This window comes from Indicator indicator, chromosome 13 (assembly GCF_027791375.1).
Source record: "Indicator indicator isolate 239-I01 chromosome 13, UM_Iind_1.1, whole genome shotgun sequence".
NCBI classification, from domain to species: Eukaryota; Metazoa; Chordata; class Aves; order Piciformes; family Indicatoridae; genus Indicator; species Indicator indicator.
In genome coordinates this window covers 4,757,554-4,781,066 of record NC_072022.1, presented here as the reverse complement: position 1 = coordinate 4,781,066, position 23,513 = coordinate 4,757,554, and the positions used below count along the sequence as shown (strand labels likewise).

At 41.2% G+C, this 23,513-nt stretch overlaps 1 protein-coding gene across 1 annotated transcript in view; it reads right to left on the bottom strand.

The window, feature by feature from the left end:
- COL4A3 (collagen type IV alpha 3 chain) overlaps positions 1–21,040 on the bottom strand; it is a 56,088-nt gene extending 35,048 nt beyond the window's left edge. Inside the window, exons 1-10 of the mRNA XM_054386173.1 lie at positions 20,744–21,040; positions 7,302–7,358; positions 5,400–5,489; positions 4,946–4,990; positions 4,426–4,470; positions 4,080–4,142; positions 3,467–3,520; positions 1,848–1,874; positions 1,152–1,229; positions 132–194 (exon numbers count right to left, since the gene is read on the bottom strand). Of these exons, the coding sequence (XP_054242148.1) occupies positions 132–194; positions 1,152–1,229; positions 1,848–1,874; positions 3,467–3,520; positions 4,080–4,142; positions 4,426–4,470; positions 4,946–4,990; positions 5,400–5,489; positions 7,302–7,358; positions 20,744–21,040 (819 nt within the window). The remainder of the gene's footprint in view (positions 1–131; positions 195–1,151; positions 1,230–1,847; positions 1,875–3,466; positions 3,521–4,079; positions 4,143–4,425; positions 4,471–4,945; positions 4,991–5,399; positions 5,490–7,301; positions 7,359–20,743) is intronic.
- Positions 21,041–23,513: the final 2,473 nt, after the last annotated feature.

Genomic DNA, 23,513 nt, shown 5'->3' with positions numbered 1-23,513 from the left:
CAAACATGTTAGAAGTACACGGATTTCACATACATGTCTCTAGACCTCAGACAAATCTGTGGGAGTCAAATACTTCTGTTTGTGTAATTCCAAAGGTTAAAGTAACAAGTGAGATATAAATTCATACTCACCGAACGTCCTGGAGGGCCCTGTGGTCCACGTTCCCCAGGATATCCTTGAGCACCCTGGGGACCCTGTGTGTTAATAAAGAAACAGAAATCAATTTCTGGCAATGTTATGAGCATAGCACAATGATGAGCTCAGTAAAATGAGAACAGACAGAGGAGCAGCACCACCTCTGAGTTTCCTTCCCTTGTTTCAGGATAACACAGAAGTATAATTCCTCGTCACTGTTGCTTGGTTGGCATATATTTTGAAACATGAGAAAACATACCTATTCTACAACTACACTGCTCAAAGTGAGGTTTTGTATGTCCTCCATATTCCTACTGCTGGCCCTTTAATCTTTCTAATATTCTATGCAATACATTCTAAACTTCGAAGCTTCAATATTCAAAGAAATGCGAAGTTTTAAAATTTTATTTTCCTTTTAATGTCCTATGTTTATTGTAATAGTCAAAAGGAATGTCTGATCTGCCTTCTCCTATTAACATCCTTCGCTAGTACTCTAGAGGCCGAGCTTGTGTAACTGTTCTGTCTTATCTGACTAGATGGTCATTCTCGATCCTTTCCAACCGAATTATTTAGGCTACTCTATATGTAGCGGTAAATCCCTAATTCTAATACTAGTTTTTCTCCATTTCTAAAGCACTGTTGTTTGTCTGCAACCTGACTTCCCTGTCCAACTTTATTAACACCTAATAGACACTATTGGTTCTGATGGTACAATTAATTACTATTGTCTTGGTGTACTCCATTTTGTAATGTCACAAGACTTTCAGTGTATAATATTAATCAGATCATATAAAGTTTTAAGTGTCTTAATATACTTAATATACAGAATTATTTTCTGGCTTAGAAATTAGTGATATAATTGTAAAAAAATATTGTATCTATATAAAATACAAAATACATTACAATTATACATATTTAAATAATTTTTATATACACACACATATATAATGTGTTTTATATAGATAACCTATCTTCCTATCTAGCTGTCTCACAGTCTAAATTATTTTCCACATTACCTGAAGTCCAGGCATTCCTGGCAATCCAGGGTCACCTTTTGCACCATACCCTTGGCTATATCCATCTGCAGGACATCCCTGAACAATTAGGTAGAAAAGAAGATTAAAAGTTATGCTGTAGAAGTCTGTAGTGGATCAAATCTTATAATCAAGTTTGTAGGGAAATAAGCAACACCAGACTTGCAAAATGATGGCAACTGTTCACTACAGATGACTCTAAAAAAGATTTTATTAACTAGAACATGTCTTTTCTCAACCATTCTAGTTCTCTGTTATGAGCAGTCTTCACTTATCACACTTACATTACCCACCCACAGTCCTGACCTGCAATTTCTTTTTGGTACTTTTGATCCCTTTCAAAAACTCTTCAGTGCATCTGCAGATTTCCATATGTTTGGAGGATGAGCTTAGTTCTGTGTGCTCAAAAGGGTTAAACGCACTACATTCAACAACAGTAGTTAAAGGGAAAAATAAACAAATTGAATACTGTTTTGTAACCCAAGATGAATGCAATTAGTACAGACGAAGCACCAAAGTTTGTGGTTGCTTCTTCTAGAAAGTACATCTTCTGTTTCCTATGAATGGAAACTTAAAGAACTCTTCCAGCACTGAACACACACACACACACACACACACACACACACAAATGGTTGTTCACCAATACCCATTTCACATAACATGTTGTAAATAACTGACCTTCTCTCCTTTGATGCCAGTAGTACCCTAGGGAGAAGAACAATCATATTACTAAAGCAGAAAAAAAGAAAGAGACAATGGTGAAAGGAACAGTCTGAATATTCTTTCAGCTCAGTGCCCCTAAGTGATTTACTTTCATGGTCATAGTGTACAGCCAGGTACATGTTTACTGTGCCAGACTTCAAGAAGAAAAGGCATATTGTTAACAACTAGTCTTGTCTCAGAGTTACAACTCCACAAGTTGTGGAGGCAGAACAGTTTTGAAGCCTGATCTTAAATAAATAAATAAAATCAGGAGGACTGGTTAAGTAAATATCATATATATTAGGATGGCATTCAACAAATCCAAGCGCCGGGTGCTGCACTTTGGCCACAACAACCCCATGCAGAGCTACAGGCTGGGGTCAGAGTGGCTGGAGAGCAGCCAGGCAGAAAGGGACCTGGGGGTGCTGGTTGACAGCCGCCTGAACATGAGCCAGCAGTGTGCCCAGGTGGCCAAGACAGCCAATGGCATCCTGGCCTGCATCAGGCATAGTGTGGCCAGCAGGAGCAGGGAGGTCATTGTACCCCTGTACACAGCACTGGTTAGGTCACACCTTGAGTACTGTGTCCAGTTCTGGGCCCCTCAGTTTAGGAAAGATGTTGAATTGCTGGAGCATGTCCAGAGAAGGGCAACGAGGCTGGGGAGAGGCCTTGAGCACAAGCCCTATGAGGAGAGGCTGAGGGAGCTGGGACTGTTTAGACTGGAGAAGAGGAGGCTCAGGGGAGACCTCATTGCTGTCTACAACTACCTGAAGGGAGGTTGTAGCCAGGAGGGGGTTGGTCTCTTCTCCCAGGCAACCAGCACCAGAACAAGAGGACACAGTCTCAAGCTGTGCCAGGGGAGGTTTAGGCTGGAGGTGAGGAGAAAGTTCTTCACAGAGAGAGTGGTTGGCCATTGGAATGTGCTGCCCAGGGAGGTGGTGGAGTCACCATCCCTGGAGGTGTTCAAGAGGGGATTGGACGTGGCACTTGGTGCCATGGTTTAGATAGTCATGAGGTTTAGGGTGACAGGTTGGACTCGATGATCTTTGAGGTCTCTTCCAACCTTCTTGATTCTATGATTCTATGATATTTAGAAGTTACTAGATTTGATCCACTGTAACTTGACAGACAGCATTCCTTTTCCAATTTCCAAGAAGCTGCTTTTAAAAAAGCACAATTTTACAGAGATTAAAAAAATCCTAGAATTAAACCACTGCACCCAGAAATTCTGTTTTTAATTCCTGCTTCTTACTGACTTAATTAGACCACATCCTCAAAGATCTTTAGGCATGAACTGGAACTGCAATCTATTAAATATATATCAGACACCTTTAGAGATATGAGTGGTGAATTTTCCCAAGTATCCCTTGAGACACTAAAGAGCTAATACCAGACAATGAAACTGCATGCACTCATTAACTGAGGATGGTAAAGCATCACTTTTGACTTTGGTTTCTTTACCACACAGTTTTCATATTAACAAAACATTTGAGGTGTGGTCAGTACCAGCAAACATGAGGCTCTACGCTCTTTCCGTGCATGGCTATAAATTGCAGAAATAAATGCACAGAAGAATGAATTTCTCAGATACCTACCGGGACACCTGGAGCACCTCTTCTGCCAGGAGGGCCTGGAAATCCTTGATCACCCTGAAAGCAGAAACAGTGACTCTTAATGCATATGATTGCTTATTAGTTGGACTAATTTTGGCAAATGTGATTACAAAAGAAGTTCTTTATTTTATCATACTAAAACCATCAGCTGCATTACCACCATATTTGCTGGAAGAGGCACAGCCTCAGTGACTACCCCAGGGTCAGGTCACTGTTTCAGGACTTACGAATTGTCAGCTGCAAGCTGCATATTTGCAGTGAAATAAAATTAATTATCTGTTGCTTCTATTACCCATTTCAAGGACACATTGGACAAAACTGACTAGACCTTTTTTATTTAATGCAATTATTAACTGTCAAAGTATAAAACATAATTTATAACTTTTCAGCAAAGAACAGGTATTATTTAAGTACCTCTCTTACACAATAAAGCAACACTTTTCCTTCCTCTGGCCTTCAAACTTTTCCTGGTTGCTGAAGTCGCAAACAAAAGCACAACAACTTTGATTTGTGTCAGGGGGGAAATTCAGACTGCTTTTTGTCCGTTCTCAAGCATAGCCAAACATAATCTCTGTACACTCAGGTTGGTTTGTACCTTTGTGCCGTTGCATCCCGGAACACCCAAACGCCCAGGAGGACCAACACTTCCCGGTTCCCCCTGCAAAGTGTAACATTGACTCAAGCTTTGGTTTTGCACAGTCATATTGCCTACAGCAATACTGAAAGAGTTTGTGTTGGAGCAGTGTTTCACAAGACTTGACAGATTACAATGTGTTCTTAAATCATTACAAGCAGTAATAACTGCTGACATAGAGATTTTAATCTCTAGTTTAACTGACAGAGGCAGTGCTGATGTAGAGACTAGAGTGAGCACATGGAGCTGAGGAAAACTGCGTACTGAAGACTGTAGAAATGGGTAAATCAGTTTCGTTTTTACTTACTGGAAGGCCTGGGGGACCTGAAAATCCAGGTATTCCTGGGACTCCCTAATTATATAAAAACAGAAAAATAATAGTACAACTATTAAATAAAAGCTCATGATGTAGTTTTTCTCATGATCACATTCATAATGGGGATGATTGCAAGTATGTTTCTATCTAAAGATCATGATTTCCTTAACCTTCTGACTGCAATCCATATATAATGGTAGTTTATGCATAGAGACAGAACACACTCCAGATAAACTCTTCATGGAATTCTAGTCTGACTTTCTCATAGCATATCCCAGTACTAAATACATACAACATGAACCTCGTCCATAGGGTGTAGCAAAGAAGGATTTTTTTTTCTAAAAACCAGCTAATATCTACTAATACATTCTAAAAACCAGCATATACATACACCATGTCAACAACGTTAGAGACTTTCAAGTCATACATACATAATGTTGTATTTTTCACAAATTGTTGAACCAAGCTGACATTTAACACATACAAATTTGTTTACAATGTAAATACTTACTCGTATACCTTTGGGTCCAGCTAAGCCAGTAAACCCTGGCGAACCCTGCATCACAAATGGGAAACAAGGTATTTCAATGTAACTGAGAAAAAGCACATCTATCTCAAAAGGATGTGCAGTATTTTTACTACCAACATGTGCACACAAAGCTATATAAATCAATAAGAGATTTGCAGACACTAAAGCAAACAAGCATTTAACACAACTTGCATAAATGGTGGAATTTTGCCCTCCTTTTCAGTGTCACAGAATGCTTTGGGTTGAAAGGGACATACTCCTATCAGCTACTGAGTCACAAATGACAATTGCAGCTGGTGACCACACAATATCCCTCACCAACAGAAGACTCTGAAACAGGTTCTGTTTTGGTTTTTAGAACAGAATTCTTTACCAAGTCATAGCTCACTTCACAGTCAAGCACAGCAGTTTCTCTGTGTCTGTCACACACTCCTACCTTTGGGCCCTGTGGCCCTGGAGGACCTTCTGGACCAGGAAAGCCTTGATGACCAGGTGGACCTGGAACACCAGGAAACCCTTTTTCACCCTGTAAACATTAAGAAAATGAAGTTCTTACAGTATCCATTTTCAGTTTTCAATTAATCATAATGAAGATGCAAGCCTTATCTTGGTTAAAGTGCTTCTAGCCTACAAACTCAGAGAAAAGGTGTTTGAGCTCTTCAGATACCAGCAATTTAAAGTGTTTACTTTTACATTAGTTAAGAGCTGCGTGTTCAAGACCTTTAGGATTGGAAATACATGAGAGAAGGGGGTTATTGACTCTCTTAAGAGTCAGTTTTCCTATTGCTTTATCACAGGAGACTAAGAGAAAAAAAACATTTGAAGTGTTGCTGTGTGGAAGTTTTGGTATCTTATTATTCAGTACACAAGAGAGGACCCAGAAGAAGTCCTGGAGAAGCCAAACTACCTTGGCTTATTTTTCCACGAATTCTTACCCCTTAAATTTCCACAAACTCACAAGGTTTTAAATAACTTCTGAATGATAATAATGTTAATAATAAAATACATAGATAGAATATAACCCCAGAATATTTTCTCACAAATCAAAGTAGAAATTGCATTATGAAGTGTCTGTGCGATCTGTATCATAAACAGGCACAGTTTTTAATATCAAGTTGTTAATCCATCAGCGTCCCAAAAAAGGCACAAAAGGCTGCAGCTATACCAAGACGTGCCACCGGAGGGAGTACGGTACTAATGCACAGCGGGAAATCAAAGCCGTCGTCGACCTTCCTCCACTCAGCTTGTGCCCCCCTCGCTGAAGCAGTCAGCAAGGACATTGCCAACTAGATCAGGCTGCCCAGGGCTTCAAGTCTTACACTGAATATCTCCAGGGAAGGGCCCTCAACCACCTCCCTGGGCAACCTGTTCCAGTGTTCCACCACCCTCATAGTGAAGAACTTCCTGATCTGATCTAAATCTGCCCTTCTCTAGTTTGAAGCCACTGCCCCTTGTCCTGTCACTGCAGGTTTACTGTGGTGCAATGTGACAATTTTTCTTGGTTATGAAAGCACAGGAGGAAAGTTGTAATTCTTTACCAGCCAGACGCACTGATCAGTGGGACTAACCACAGATCTGGATTCTATTGATAAGGTTTAGTATGGCAGCCACTGCATCCACAGCTAGCCTCAGTTAAACCATGCCTTTTTTATAATGCCCCTTTCATTGGTGAATCAGTTGCTTTTCCAGCTGCAAGCAGGAGTTTGAAAGAATTTTTGGCATTTTTGTAATTCAGGTTTGTCTAAAAGCCACTGTGAGGCTCTGCCAAGCTCAGGTTGGCAAGAGGCAGAGCTGCAGCTCAGTTCTTTTGATGGATTCAATGCTTCTCCCTCACTGCTGGCAAGCCCTGTCTCGAGCTGCAGATTTGTCTGCCTGATCCCAGTGCATGCAGCTTTCCTTCAGAACAGGACAAGGGTGAGATGGGTAAGGACCAGAGACAGAAAGAGGGGAACACTGAACATGACACTTTTGGTGCCATTTTGAAAGCTGTGACAGGTGAGCTGCTGTCATGGGAATGGTATCTGTGGGGCATTTGTTAGGAGCCTGACAGGGACCTAGTGCTTCAGCCAGTGGTTGTGCTGGTGGTGCTCAAACATCCTGTGATACTAAACTAATGCATTAAAAATACAAATTTAAAAGTCTTCTGAGTTGAGCAGTGTCCCCAGAGTGATTTTAATAGAATTTTTAAGGTAAAGGATTTCTTTTAGAATTCTCTGTAGCACCTGTTGATAGACTATTATCACATAATAAACTTACTCACTGCCTCAACTCAGCTGATGTAGTAAAAACTTCCAGGTATAAACTCATCTTAACAATAGAAAAATGTCTCTGTTCTTACCTTACTACCTTTCATGCCATCGCAGAAGCAGGGACTTTTACCTTTGCATACACAGTTCTAAAACAAAAAACAACAAAAAAGACGAATATTAAAAAAAAAATCTTCTTGTGTTGTTTCGTGAAGGACAAATGTGATCTCAGGGGTTTTAGTAAGGTCATTATTTCACAGACAATACAACTGAAAACACAGTATTCTGGAAGAGTAGTAATTCTCAACATTGGAAAAGAGCTCATGACTCCTGTGCACTGTCTTTCAAGACAGACAAAGGCAGCCATTTAATTTTATCATTGGGATAAAGGACAAGAAGTCATGCCTAACACCACCAAGGGTATAACATCAGTGCAAAGTGTATAATTCAAGCATTTGGACTAGCAGAACTAAACCTTGCCGATTCTTTAAAAAAATATTTTATAATTATAGAAACATACACGAATACTGATACTGGTTTAGATTACAGTGATATTATTTTTATTTTAACCAATAATTTTATGACTTTTTGTGATTGCGTTCACCTCCTGACCCTGGCTCCTAGTACCTAATACAACTACAAAGGACTCTTAGCTTTGTTGTTTCTTAGTTCTGGAGGTTTTCTGAGACAAGCTGGATGGCAGTGAGTGCCTTCATACAGGGATGTCTCTATTCCTCCAGCAAGTCCTGGCCTGTAGCTGCTATCAGCATGTTTGTGTCTTCATGTGACCCCAGAGTCCAAAGCATCCAAACATCTCTGAGTCTATGACGTCTGTGACCTCTGCTGACAAGACTGTGGCAAGGCCATCTGGGCGCAGCTACAGTTTGGGAAAACTCAATGATTTAATCAAGTATGAAGAGATATTCAGGTTTTTATTGCTCACAGAAGTGAAAAACCAAGCAGCTCAAGCAAGGACATGCAGTATATAACTGGACAAACAGAACAACTAAATTAGCTCACTCATGCTCTAGGTAGTGCTGGTAGCAGGGTTCAGCAGAGCTACCAAGCCCGTCTGAATTCACTTAACCCTCCGTGCTCTGTTCCTTCTTCTACTGTCCTGCACTCAATACCTGAGCTAGCCCAGCCTGGCTGGTATAACTATGCAAAGTACTTTTCTAAACTTGTACAGACATCCTGCAGACAGTGGAGTGGAGGAGAAAAAAACATAATCCTTTGTTAACACAAGTATTATACATACTAAAATACCACTGAAGTTATTGAAGTCATGTGTTTCATAGAGATGCATTTATTGCCCTTCTTTTTACACTCAAACTTTCTATTGCTTTTGAAACTCATGCTGAATGACTTTTTCAATTGTACCACTGTAAAAAGAGGATTATTTATCAGCTGACCCTCTAACTTTAGTACATGTGTTTATCACAGTACTGTTACAGCTACAGACAAGAAGAGAGGGACAATTATCACATACTGGTAATGCAAATATTTTTTTTGAGCTGCATAAAGCTCAGAATCAAAAAAAGAACTATATTTTTTTCTTACAGTATGGTATGATAAGAAATTTCTATTTAAATCTGAAGACAGAATTAATTAACCTCAACAGCCAGTTATAAGGTAACAGCAGCACTGTTCCAAATTGGTAACTTTTCAGTGGTGTTTAAAAACAAAAAAGACAGTGAAAAAAAATGTCCCCCATTACATTCAGAAATTATTATTTCAGTTTTTCATTAAATTTAATTTTTCCTGTTGCAATCTGTTTAATTAAAAGATTTTACAGTTTAAAAGATTTGTGTTCTCCCACAAGCTAGGTTCAATTTCTTTTATCTTTGCCATCCAAACCTGAGGTATGTGGCACCAGCTAGCTGCCTTCATTTCTGCCACAGTTCATGGAAATTGCCTTTCTTCTCTGACTGACTATACAAGGAAATCTGACATCATGAAGCAAGGTGAGATGAGCAATTTAAACCTTCATCAGCAAAATAAAAGAGAAGTTAGAATTCGTTGACCATTAAAAACAAATTTCCCAAGAAATGACTGTGTCTGTCTGGGTCCTATAAACAGGTCAAAAGGTGATTACTTGGTATTTCAAAACAGGCTTTTAAGGAGTTTAAAATATTAAATACTTAATTTTGGGGCATATTTAAAGAAGAGTCTTTCTGCTCTGGTCTAGAATTCAAGTGGTACTGCATCACAAATTTGGGGAAAAAAAAACGTGTCAGTTAAAACAGAAACCTTCACTATTTTTTTAATCAGTGTGATTATATCATCAGAAACACAAGAATAAGCATTAGTGCATAATCAGTAACAAACAGTACCCTGATTTCTTTGTGAGGTGTATTGGTCTAGCACTGGAAAATCTGAATTCACTAAATAAGCTAAATGACAGGTATCTTAAGTTTTTAGGCACAAATCAGAACTAAAATAACATATCTCAAAAATTATTTGGAATAGTCTCCAAGACAACCAATTTTCTTTTTACTATTCAATAACAGTACTTTCCATTCCAAAATATTCTCTTCAAAACAGGTGACATAGGTGTTGGCACCTGTCTGCTAAGCAGTATAACATTGGTAACTTTTCAGGGTTCAGCATCCCAAGGAAAGATATCAACACAGTACAAATAACAGTAGTCTTAAATTACAGGCACTGCATTTGACTGCTGTACAGGGCTGGCAAGTAGCTCAAGTACTTAAGGTTTGCATATGGAAATTGTAACTTAGCTACAAGACCTACGAGACCCATCTCCTCAGCAATCTCAGCTGCTAAAACAGACTGAGCTTGAAAGTTTAGTAGACACGTTTGAGTTCAGGAAAGGTGCTGCTTACAGTATCCTGGATTTCATGAATTTCTTCAATATAACTGGGAGAATACTATGGCTGACCACAAAGAGCTTAAACAGACACATCTGGCTTCTAATCCTCCTAGTACCAGTTATTTACAGTTACTATTCCATAGATTGTCAGGAGCTGCACCTTATTTCTACCTGTGAAAGTAAAGCTAGAAGCAGATTACAGGATCACAGGATGTTAGGGGTTGGAAGGGACCTCCAGAAATCGAGTCCAACCCCCCTGCCACAGCAGGACCATATAACCATATAATCTAGTGCAGGTCACACAGGAATGCTTTTATGTATGTAGTGACACCTAGATTCTTCACAGTATTTGTATGCAAAATTGTTTTCAGGACATGTAGAGAAATCACAAGGTGAAATGACTCTTCTAACAGCAGATATAATCAGCAGAAGACTTGACAAATACAAGAGAAACTTTTAAACTTGCAATCAAAAAGAATCCAATGTGAAGTTAAATGCATGCAGATGTAGAAACTTACAATGCTGCACAACTAATCAAGGTTACTAAACTATTTAAAGAAAGACCCTTTGCTCTCCAAGGCGCCAGAATGCTTCAAATGGGTTTACTTTGCCATTAGTAAGCTTTCAGATCACTTCAGGTCTCTTTGTGTAGGCATATCACTTTAAACGAAACTGAAAAGGCTGAAGGTGATTTTACATTACAGTCAGTTATCTGGATAACACTACATGTTTTGGCATATGATTTTACATAAGATTAGATTATGCCTTCTCTATAGGGGCTCTGAACCAAAAAAATTGTTGTTCATTCACACTACTGGAGGCTTCCACATCCTTGCAAGATGCCTGCAGCTCGTTTATCAAAGGACCATAACAAAACAACAGTCTATTTCCAGGTTATAAGGAAACTGAATATTAGTTATGAATGGTTTATCCTCACAATAACATCTTCTAAAGAAAATGTATTAACAAAGCAACTGGTTTACTGTATGGTTTTTGGGTTTGTGGTATTTATAGTAAACACCTACACTTATTTCAAGTATTTAGATAAAGTAGACATTGCAAGATTTTTCATCTAAAAATCTAGGCCAAAGAATAAAGGCAGATAATTGCATGACTCAAAAATCAAAAACTTGACACCTTCTTGGAGTAGTTTGTAGAGAAGCTCCTTTCCAAAGTGCTTTGGGTGATAGTAGCACTATGCGTTCCTGCTCATAGTTCAGAGACTAACTTAAACATCTGCACTCCAGGCCTCACCTTCACTGAATCCCTTGAAAAAATGACAAAGAAATAGCAGGCTGCAGACTATTTTGTCACATATACAAAGCTGGAGTCATAAGAAGGATGTCAGAAAATGTGTTTAGGGAATGTTATCAAGCCTGGATATGTCAAAGGACATTACCAAATGTTAATGTAATGAAAAAGTCAACAATCATAGGTGTTTCTATCAACAACACAGGCTCTGAGTCCTGTTCATTTGTGGAGCAACACAATCATGCTGGGAATGGTTTAAACGCCGGAAGATGGAGAACAGAGAATGAGAGCCAGTGAGGGTGATGAGCCAGTATTTCTCCATTGATCTCTTTTTGGAGTGATAGATGGAACAATCAGAGTACTTGTTTGCATTTGCAGAACCACAGAAGTTCAGAGTAGGTCAGCTCTGACTTCAAAATACACATTTGTATTAAGGACACTGCACCTAAGACTGAGAGACAGCAAAGTGTGCTGCTGCAGGCCACAGGTTCCTTAAGTGTTTCAGATGAAGACCACATCAAGACCACACAGGAGGAGTAATAAAGATATTCAGATGCCAGTGGAGCTGAAAGGAAATGTATTCTGTAGGAATACAGTGATCTGTCTGCAGCAGGGCTGGAGTTCACATTTTTGGCCTGATCGGTTTTTAATGCACTGAGTGAATTCCATTGATTCCAGAGGTAAACCCTGATTAACATAAATGAAAGATGACTGTGAAATGTAAATAATTTTAAGATTAATAAAAGCAGTGCAAGTGATATCCATTAATTATTGTGAACAGTAGAACTAATCCAGGTGTCTTCTCTCAAGTGGGTGGTAAAGCTGTCACTGTCACTGGTGATTCTAACAGCTGATCAGGCTTACTCTTAAACATATACATCTGATTTTTCATTTGAACTTGATTTTTATTAACATCTCACCTACCCCTTCTCTTCTAACTTCACAAATTACTAAATTGTAACTCCATCAAAACATGTAACAGGACTTGCTGGACAAGATCTGTTTTCCCATAAGACTGCTTTTTCTATTTTTTCCCCTTTTCCATCTTTTTGCTCATTAATGGTAACCTGAGCAGCCTACAGTTACAAGGTCATCGCAGTCCTTCTGAAGTGAAAGCTAATTTCAACTTTTCTTCAGCTAATTCAGCTGATTTCCAGTTTTTTCAGTAATCTCTCTTATGCTCCAGTATTTATCAGGATTTGTGTACCAGTGAGCCAGCTCCTTTAAGAGTCCTGATCATGACTTTTCAAGGGGTGCTGACACACTGAGATTTAGGAATTCTTCCTGTGCTGTCTCAGTGCAGAGCAATCACTTCACACATTCCAGCTGCATCTAGAAACTGAAGCTGAGCACATGGAATAATATTGCTCAAGTAGTTGATGCTAACATAGTGCTTAAAACCACAAAGGGACTGCTTCTCTGTCCTCTATTACGTTTTCTATACATCTCATAGAAGTGCAGTAAGTGGAAGGCTTTGCTTTAACATCTATCTGCCCTACAGACCTGTGTTGGGATAGGTGGGCTGCACAGAGGTGTGAAGTGCTGCACCTTCTGAAGGACACTAGGTAAAGCTTCTAGCTTTGGCTTTGAACCCAGTGAACTATTAGACAGGGCCCAGAGGAGGGCTGCAAAGACAATCAAAGGGCTGGAGCATCTTTCCTATGAAGACAAACAAAGAGAGAGGAGGTCGTTCAGCCTGGAGAAGAGAAGGCTCTGAAAGACTGAAGAGCAGCCTTCCAGCATGTGAAGAGGGCCTACAGAATAGCTGGAGAGGGATTTGTTACAAACGTATGTAGTGACAGGACTAGGGGTAATGGCTTCAAATTGGAAGTATCCAGATTTAGTTTAGACGTTAGGAAGAAATTCTTTCCCATGAGTGGTGTGGCACTGGAACAGGTTGTCCAGTGAAGCTGTGGAGGCTCCAACCTGGGAAGTGCCCAAAGCAAGGTTAGATGGGGCCTTGAGCAACCTGGTCTAGCACAAGGTGTCCCTGCCCATAGCAAGGGGGTTGGAACTAGATGATCCTTAAGGTCCTTTCCAACCCTCACCATTCTATGATTGTGTGATGTGTTGTAACCTGCTCAAGCAGAGGACCTCAGAGCAGAGCTGTATAGAGTAAGTCCCTATTGTCTAACAGGCTATATAAGGCAAACCTTTTTTCCCAGTCTGAGGCACCTCTGTTGGGATACTGAGCTGGACTAGCAGAGTCAGTAATTCTATCTAGCCATGGTTAGTAGATACGTGACCTTGGCAGCATTGTCCTCATGTTGCACAACTGTAAATCACTGTGAAGTGTACAAGGTATTGAAGAATGAGGTCCCCTCACTCCAAAACATAGCTATCAAAACAAAATACCAGTCTTACAATCTGTATACTACAAGTTTTTCATGCATTCTAAGCATCAAACATGAATTAATTGAAATTATCAAAGACCACGAAGAACTTCGTGTTTTTTTTAGAGACTGCTGGGCCAGTACAAAAAAACCAAATTATTAAGCCTTCAGTAAATATAGACAACATAGAGTAGAAATAGGAGATGATGAGATGAAGGAAAGTATGTCAGTTCCCAAACCCTGACAACATTGTGTAGTCGCTTGTGAACTGGAATGCAGCCAGACATTCCTACCTTAGAAAACTTAGAAAAAAATCACGTGTGCTACCAGAATTCACAGCATTCTGCCTACCACTTGAACACCTATCGCCTGGCAATACATCTGCAATTTTAACTGATAAACGGGGATCTCACTGGGATCTCAAAGGACAACCTGGAAAAACTGTTATGCTACAGACAGTGCAGTTGTGGAACAAGCTCCATTAAATGCTTTTAATGGGAACTTTGCCCGGGGGATAACTGTTGGATCACTATTCCTCCTTGCTGACACAAGCCCTGTATTACTGGTTATGTGCTGCTTCCAGCATGAGATGCAGAAGAGAAGTTCCAAGCATATACAGCTAATGGAAAAACCTTTGTAACACTTTAGAGAAACACAATTTGTGTTTAACCTGGAGATTCACAACTTGTGATTACATGTGAACACACAATGTGTCTACCTGAACTGGGTAAGAATTGCCTTACTTTCTGTCCTTAAACTGTCAGGAGTTCTTCTGGAAGGAATTTGTCCTATTAAGTAATATAAAGCTGTATTATAACGGTGATTGCAAACCAACTATGGTAAATAACTAAAGAAGCTCCTGCAAGTTAACATTTAAACAATTTTCTGTTATGTCAACAGAAAATCTTTGAAAAACTTTTCTCTCTTCAGAGTCTGAAACTGCTTTGAAAACCTCCTCAGTTTTTAAAGCAAAAACCTGTTTAGAGAGAACTTTATATGATAAATATATAATAATCTTGTAGTGTTAGCCAAATGCCTTCATTATAACTAGTAACTTTTATCACAATTGCAAAATCCAGTAACACAAACCTTAAACAAGATGGAAACAAAATTTCCATAGAGCTTCGGGCATCTCTTGCCTGTGTTTAAATGGAATAAATTATGTCCTTGTGCGGAAAAAATATAGAAAAAAAAATCAAGCAACCAAACACTAAAAAACAAACCCAGACCTGTAAAACATCCTGCCATTCTTTTTTTGGCACTATATTTATCATATAGCATAGCTTTTGGGCTGTGAACAAGCCTATCTGTATGGAATTTGCCAGCAACTGCCTTAACAGAGCTGTTGATACTGTTCTTAGGGAAGCAGACCATTCTGCCATCCTGTTCCTAGTCCCACATGCAGCTTTCATGGTACCAACCATTTTCTTGCCCAAGCAGATTCAGTGCAATTAATCATATGGAACCTCTCCCTGCTCTCCAGCTCACTGACAGTAAAGAATTGGGGAGTGTGAGAATGGTAAGGCTTAGCAATCCTCACTGAGCCTGCATGTTATCATCACAGTGTTAGGATAAAACAGGTAAAATGATCTTGTTTGGGGAAAAATACACCATCTCCTTGAGTTTACACAAGCTCATATTGTTTGTGAGCTCTGCAGTGATGACCACTAAGGCCTGTGTTGTAGAAGCTGCCTAGTATTACTCAGTATCCATGTACGTAAAGCAGGCACATTGGGTGCAACTTTGGAAAGTTGAGGCTCTCAATTAAATCTCTGCTTTTTTTATGCAGGGGGAGTTAATTCCTTTTGGTCTGTAATGAAAAGGCACATAATTACTCCCCCTTTAAATACAGAGAATGATGGTTTGCTTTCTCCTGTGAAACCACAAAACACTTTAATACTTACGTTTATAATGACCAAAATCTTACTCTACAAATAATCTCACTAGGGAAGAAGTCACTGTGATGAGGACTATCAGAAACTGGAACAAACTGTTCACCATGGGGTTTAATCTCCAGAGGCAGACGCATAAAGCCCATCTCTATGGGTTTCTTCTCTTGACCTTGAACAGGACACAGGGACAAAAGAAATAAATATTGTTCCTTTTCACAAGGAAAAACAGATTAAGCAATTCAGGACACGGGTTTTTTTGTGTAGCAGACTCTACAGGGTGTTTAATCAGCTTATTCATCTGTGCTGTTCCTTCCTAACAGAAGGTCATCTTAAAAAAGCAACAAGAGCCATCTAATTACAAGGCACGCACACCATTCAATTAGGGAATTTTTGCTTACCTACCATAATATGGTTTGTAATACATCACATAATTTCTGTTTCTCCCCAGCTGTTGAGTGTGGGAATAGTATTCACTAGAATTGTGTCATCAGGCCTGTGTATTTGCATATTTGTAAAATTCTGCTAAGTGCTGCAAATAGCAATGAAAGCAACAGAAAGCTTATTGCACATGCTTTGGGGTTTCCTCTTTTGAAAGGCTCTATGATTTCACAGGTGAAAAGAAAAAAAAGAAGGTTACTTTTTCTTGCAGCTTGCTCCAAAATAATCTGGGGAAAAATGCAACATAAAACCCTAGTTATAAAGCCTTCACTGAACCAGGCCAGATGAAAACCCGTCATCTTGTGAGACTTTCACCCTGTCACAAACCTGCTAGGTTAAAAAACCAACCAAACAAAAAGACAATGAAAATAGAACTAAAAATTCACTAGTTGTGGCAAAACTTCAGTGCATTCACAAGAGACTGGGGCTGTAAACAGTTAAGAAGAAAAAAAGCCTTTTTGTATTTCACCTTCCTTCCAGGCTCCTGTAATCCATGCCAGCATACTGAGCTTCTAGTATTACTTTGTTAGGCAGCAGGGTGAGAATGTGACAGTAAAACAGATGACCGGACATCCCATACTAGCTGCACTTAATAGCAAAGTATTTTATTTCAAGACACGTTATGATAAATCAGTTCCAGCTATTGCAGAAGGGATTGCCAGCACAGACCTCAAAATAAAATGGGTGTTATAGTTGTATGAAATATGAAGCAATGAAGAAAGAACCATTGCTTGCCTGCCTGCTTTAGTAATTTTAATTATATAATTCAGTCAGCAAAATAACCTGAACTACAGAATTTTGTTTCAATGTGTATTTACCCTGTAGGTTTGTTAGGAAAAGGTTGTAGATCACGTGTTAACAGCTCGGTTTTCACAGGTTCACCTCCTTTCAGTTGTATGGTGCAGCAAACACAAGCACATGTAACATTTCCTGGCCATCAGAGCAAGCCCCAGGGAGGATAACGCAACAGAACTCCACAAATTTGGATGCACAAACATGAGAGCAACTCTGCGACTTTAAGCTCATGCTCTTCACTCAGCAGGACAAGTCTTGCTCTGCAGTGCTCTGACATTGGCCTTTTTCTCTGTGGAGAGGGTGGATGAATGACACCTCATTAGAGAGGCAATCAGGACCAGAACAGTCTAGTACAAGTTGGGTACAATTATCAGTGACACCCCCACTGGCTCCAGAGCTGGGATCACATTAACCATATCAAAGAAAGCACTGCACAAAGAACTTGTTTTCCTAACACAATCAGTGAACTCTTTTGTACATTCAGGTGCACATCTTCCCTTCTCAGCTGCCTTGTGCCACACAGAACACTTCCAAGGGCCTGCAGAGAAGGAAAATTCTCATTGTTACCCTTTGCCCTTCCAGCATTTTGATTCACAGTTAAACACATCAATTCAGCCTGCATCCCATTCTTAGCAGCCTTAGAGATGCCCACAGCTGAGCTAGAACATTGTTTTTTCCCTCCCAGAGCCATATATTAAGACCCATTTGTGACAGCAATATAGTTTGCATATAATTAGGAAAAGAACATTGCATGAAGACTAGTTTTTAAGTATTGGCATGTGCATTCTACCATTTGTAAAAAAAAAATAAACTGAGAAATATGAACACTTGTATCTTGTCACAGACAATAAGCCAAGTGAGAAAGGGGATGCAGAAAAGGTCTTTTCAAGCCTTGTAGTCTCTGTGTTATCTCACCTCCTTTGACAACAGCACATGAAAAAATACAGAGTAATGACTGAGGCAAATACGTACTATAGAGCACTTGCCCTGTGAGCTAATAAAATATTGCACTTGTACTACAAAAAATGGTAGTAACATGGAGGTGCAGATGTCTTACAATCAAGTAACCTTGCTCAAGTAGAAAGCCCCTTTTACCTTGTTTTGAACACATGCTTACATGATGCCATCATACAAATATTAATGCCACTAAGAACCAGTATCAATTCAGTACTAATTCAGTACTAATGAACATGGCCTGGACAATTTTCTTATTAGTGTCAAATTTTAGAGAATGTTTTTACAGCAATGTTTAGTTTCAAAACATACAAGAAGTACATGGATGTTATCAAAAGTCAGAACACACTCAGGAGAGTTCACTGGGATACACATTTGCCTCCAGAGTATCAGCTCCAGGTGCTCTTAAAAAAAAACCCGAAACTAAAGCGTGAGCAAGCTTTTTTTTTCCCAGAGAGGAAAAAAATAGAAATGGGGAATGAGAAAGATCTTGTTGCCTGAGGAAATGTACTGATAATTTTTATTATTCTTCTGAAGTATTTAAACAAACAGTGGGAACATGCAAAGAGCTATAACAGCAGTACTTGAAGGACTACATCAAGCAAGTTGAAAAGCCTTTGACGTGGGAAGATGGTACTTCTGCTGAGTTTTCAGAAGAGGTGATTAGAGCATGCCAGTGGCCAAGAATGCAGATAATACTACTCCCTAGCAGGTGCCAGAAAGTTCAGCCTCCTCAGGGCAGGACAGTCTGGGCTCTGTGAAGGGCTATGAGGACCAAAATCTACTGTATAAACAGCAGCAGGAACAAATTGAAAATTTCCTGTCTTGTCTTTGGGAATAAATGACTTAACGGGTTATTAAGAAACATACACTTCAATTTTTCTATGCTGGAACATTGCTTAATTTACACATATAGCAAGAATATTGCTCGGTGATCAAAAGTCAGTTTATTTTCATCTGAAAATGTGGCATGATTTTAAAAAACAAACAATGCCTGGTTTTTTGCAATGGAAGTGCAGCCAGGATGCAATGATTTCACATCAATCATTTCACATCAATTAACATTAGCTGCTAATATTTAATTAGGAGTTTAGATAAAATTGCTTTTAAAAAGGTACTTATTTCCTCCATAATTTTTGAAAAACCCAGCATTTTCAAGAACTGAAATTAGGACATTTGAATCTTAAAGGGATCTATCTGTTGCAAATCTATTTTAAACTAATCTCAGTGCACATTTGAGACCTACTGAATTTTCAGAGGACCACCGAATTCAAACACTGTGTTCAAACTTTGCTTGAACAGCAAGATTCTGTAAAAGCTACTTCTTGCCATGCCCAGTCCTGTCTTTAGGACCACACTAGTGACAACATTCTAGAAAACTGGTATCTCAGAGCTTCATGATTTACCTTAAGCAGAAAGGCTACTCATGAACTAGGGTACAGGAGTCTGCAAGGCTGGCAAAAAATACGGGATCCTACTGAAGTGGCTTAGAAGTGTTGGAGTACTTTGCTGTGCCATATGTGGGGTCTCCCTTGTTGATACACCTCCTTTTCTCTTTCTCTGTAGATAAAAACATGAAATAGGATGGCAAGATAAACACAGCCACGACAGAGACTCAGAAAAAGCGTGCATGTATGTGTGCTGGGAGGGAGGAGTTCCTGGTGCACAGCCTGCCCTTGCTAAGAGCTACTCAGGAGCATGTACCATGATGTGCATCTCCATGGAGCAGCAAGGGCAAAGGATGGGAAGTACTAGCAGACTAGGAGCGGAATAAAGAACAAAGATAGGTAGGAGAGATAGGTCTTGAGTATATCCGCTCTAGGCAGAGCTTGAAACAACTCAGAAAATGTGCACTTTGCAAAAAGATCTGGTACCTCTGTTATACGTAAGAGCTAAGAGGTATTTTAATTCCATCATGAATGAAACAATTAGGTCTTTATTAAATGACTAAGCTTGACTGCAAGTTAAAGTGCCATGAAAGAAAACATGTTTAGCAAGGTGCTTATGCTGTTTACAGACACTTTAGCCAGAAGGTGAGAGTGAGAGGTACACCATTTTAGATGAAATATCATTACTTTTTCTCTGTTTCAGACAATCACAGCAGAATGTGGCTCTATTTTAGCCACAGAGTAGATCAGGTTTTTTTCCTTATAAAGCTGAACTGCAAAATGTATTGATTGGCAGTAAAGGATTTGGGTGTATTGGTTAGAGTTTTACTCACAAGTGTAAAGAGAGATAAACACCGTTTATTATTAAAGCAGAGTTTCAATTTACTGAAATTGTTTGCTATGTTTGATGCCTATCAGAAATCAGGTGTTGAGAGAAACACTGACACTACTACCCTCACGGCTGACTGCTCTTCTCCCAGTTGGGAATATACAATCTAAGTGTTACATTTGTAGAGAGAAGAGAGGGACGGCAAAGACGAGGTAATGCACGCTCGATCACTAAACCTGAAACACAAATTGTGAGGTAAGTTTGTAAAAAGAGCAGCACAGATGGTCCAAACGAGAAGTGCTGCTCTAAGTGTTCACCTCAGAGACCATCGGCACGCAGCACAGCCTAGCCCTTGCTGCCCGCACCCGCCACCTCCCGCGGAGGGACGCGCAGCCGCCGGTCAAGCCTCCAAGCCTCTGTCGGGGCTGAGCCTCCATCATAGGGATGCTTCTTCTTCGCACCTGAGGCGGGCGGTGAGGATGCGCCCTGTGCGGTGCCCTCCCCACCTTCCCTCATTCCCGCCCGGCAGCGGCGCGAGGTAACGGTACCACACCGCGGGGCGGGATATACCTCACCGTGCCCTGCTGCGATGTACGTGACGCGGGTGAGCCTCATCATTTCAAATACCTAAAGCTCACCGTTTACTTTCTCAGAACCTGCCAACGCCGAAATGCAGTGAATTTGATTAGAGACGGCCGAGGAGATGAGCCTCGCTCTGTCCCAAGTGAGGCTGTGGGACGCCGCACCACAGTTCCCTGCCTGAATCCCTTCCACCCCGCACACATCTCAGCCACGCTGGGACCCTCTATCGCCAGCTCACTCACCTCCGCTGCTGTGGCGCGGCCCGGCCAGAGCAGGGCGAGCAGCAGCAGCTGCAGCAGCGGCACTGGGCGGCCAGGGCAGCACCCACCGGCCATCCCCGCGCTGGGCGCTGGTTGCGCGGCGTCCCGCGGAACTTGGCCTAGGCCGCTCGGACTCTGCCCCCCGCCCGCCCGCAGCTTTTGGCCTGGGGGCTGCTGCTTCGCACCCGCCTCGGCGCTCCCTGCGCTCTGGGGTGGGGATATGGGCGGGGCCGGCCGGGCCACCCCTGTCCTCCTCTCTTCTCTTCTGTTTCCTTTCATCTCTCTGTCTCCCGCGTTGGGGCACCAGCTACCGTCCTTCCGTCCGCAGCAGGCATGGCGTGAGTGAAAGGCAGGGCGCTTTCCCGCTTGGGACCTGAGGTGAGCGCCGCGGAGGGGCTGTGCCGGACCGCGGCACCTGCGCTCGTGATGAGTTCCTGCGCCCGTCCCGCCTGGACTCGGTGCCTGCTGGGCTGCGGAGCCAACCCTGTCACGGGACGACTGAAGGTGCCCGGGGGTACGGGGCTGTCTCCGTCCCGCGCAGCTGTGAGGACGCTGGTGTCGGACGCTGCCCAGAGCCTCGGGGTTGCGCGGTGGGACCGGAGACTCACCCGGGCGCCGCCACGGCCTGGACCCGCCCGGAACGGCCTGGTGGGGAGACGGAATCGGTTAACCCGGGGCAGGAGCGAGATGGGAGGCGGCAGCTCAGGGTGCGCGGGTGAGGCGGTACTGGGACAAGCTGTCGGCCAGCTCTGGCCCTCCTCAGCGCCGTCCCGCCGCTGCCTAGGGCGCTCTGGAGGTAGGGTTTTTCTTTCGGCAGCGCTGTCCTCCTCTTGAAGTGTTTCTTAATGGGACAGCAGAGACCACGAAGTCCCAGAAGGGACAAAGTGCTGCCCACGGCAGAAACGGAAATCGGTGAGAGGCGTTTCTCCCCTGGCTTTCCGTATAGTTTAGCATGGTAGAAACGTTTTGTGAATGGAAGTGTGATTTATGAAGTGTTGGTAATATGCAAAGTTTATCACATTTATGTTAATGATAAAGGTACTGCACGTTAAAGGTAACATCTCACCAAATAAAATAGTGTTCTGAAGTGTTCTGGCACGAACAAGTGTGTTGGCCAGGCCAGCCATAGTGATCTTCCACTATCTGCAGTGGTCTTGAGTGCTCTCCAGGAAATCCTGCATTACACGTGTTATTAAGCAATACAGAAAAAACAAAAATATACAACAATATAATATGCATACATAAATCTGTTGAGGACTGGTCACAAGACACAAATTTAAAGCCTTTCATGAGCATAAAGCTAACCACAGAGGTCTGTAAAACAGCTTATCTTACAGGCGTGAGAGTAGAGCCGGTTGTTACTGTTAACCCTTTCTGATCCACGGTGAAAGCTAGAAGTGAGGCTGCTTTTCCCAAAGGTTTGGTACTAGCAGCAAGAACACAACCTCTGGAAGGGCAGAGCAGTGTGTTCATTACCAAAGATCTTGTACATCATCACAGATGTTATCACCTTGGCTCTGAACTTATAGGGAGGAAAGGGGAAGATCCATTTTTCAAGCCAGGGGGAAATAGGGGAAATGTAGGGGAAATAATATCTTCATATAAAGCCACTAAACTGACGCATTTTATTTGTCAGGATTGTAAGCCTGTGGACTGTAATAGTATTACATTTTTTTAATACAAAATAATAAGGACAAAAATGGGCTCTACAGGTGTTTATAAGTGGTAAGTATCTATAAATTCCAAGTGCCAATAAATTCTAAGTACCTAAATGCACTACTGCAATTTAACACTAGAAGAACTGGTGTTAGAGGGTAGCAGATGTTCATTTACACTAAAGTGAAAGCAAAGAGGTTTCTGAGACAAGGGCAGAGCAAGTGAGATAGCAGTGGAAGAGAGGTCCTCAGGAGTGGTGCAAGTTTAAATGCAGAATGAGCAGTATGACTCAATGTGTAAAGCAGATAGTACTGAAAAGGACAGTTCTTGCATACCAGGCCAAAGAAACATTGGAAGAAGCAGAAAGCTGCCAAGCCATTGTTAGGAGAGAGACATAAGGAATGAAATACTGATGTAATAAAAAGGTACTGAGTCAGTGTTAAGTGATGAAAAAACCCTATGTGGAGACTTCAAAGCAAGAAGACTGGAAGGTAAAAGCAAACATGGGAAAGTGCTAGCAAGGGCCAGACAACAGAAAGGACATTTAAAACAAAGCCTTCTTCCAGCCCAGTCTTAATCGAGTGACACCAGAGCAATTGGGTGCTGAGCAGTATGGCCCAGCTGGGTCATACCATAGCTGTGTGTGTGTCTGCCTGCAACTCTGGCTCATGTCCTGTGTTCTTATTTTATCCGAGTTCTCAAGAATGAAATTGTCTTCCTTCTTGGTTCTTGTCTAGAAACTAACCACCTGGGTTATATTACCGTGCCAGCTTTCCCCGTCTGGCTTTTGAGAATTTTGTGACCTGAGGTTTTAGAATGCTTGTTCAAAACCTATTCCTTTAGGAATAAAATGACTGCTATCTCTCCATGCCTATAGGTAGAGCTTATTTTGGTTATCTGGTAATTCCTGTTTGTACATCAGATGTGTATGTTTTAATATAAACAGGTTCAGAAGGCAAAACAGCAGCATTATGGGACAGTGTTTATAGACCATCTACAAACAGGAAGAGAAGACCTGCTGGTTTACCCCCCCCCCCAAAAAAAAAAATTAAATGAAAGAAAAAGTGCTGCATGTACAGATCCTAGAGCAGCGTGA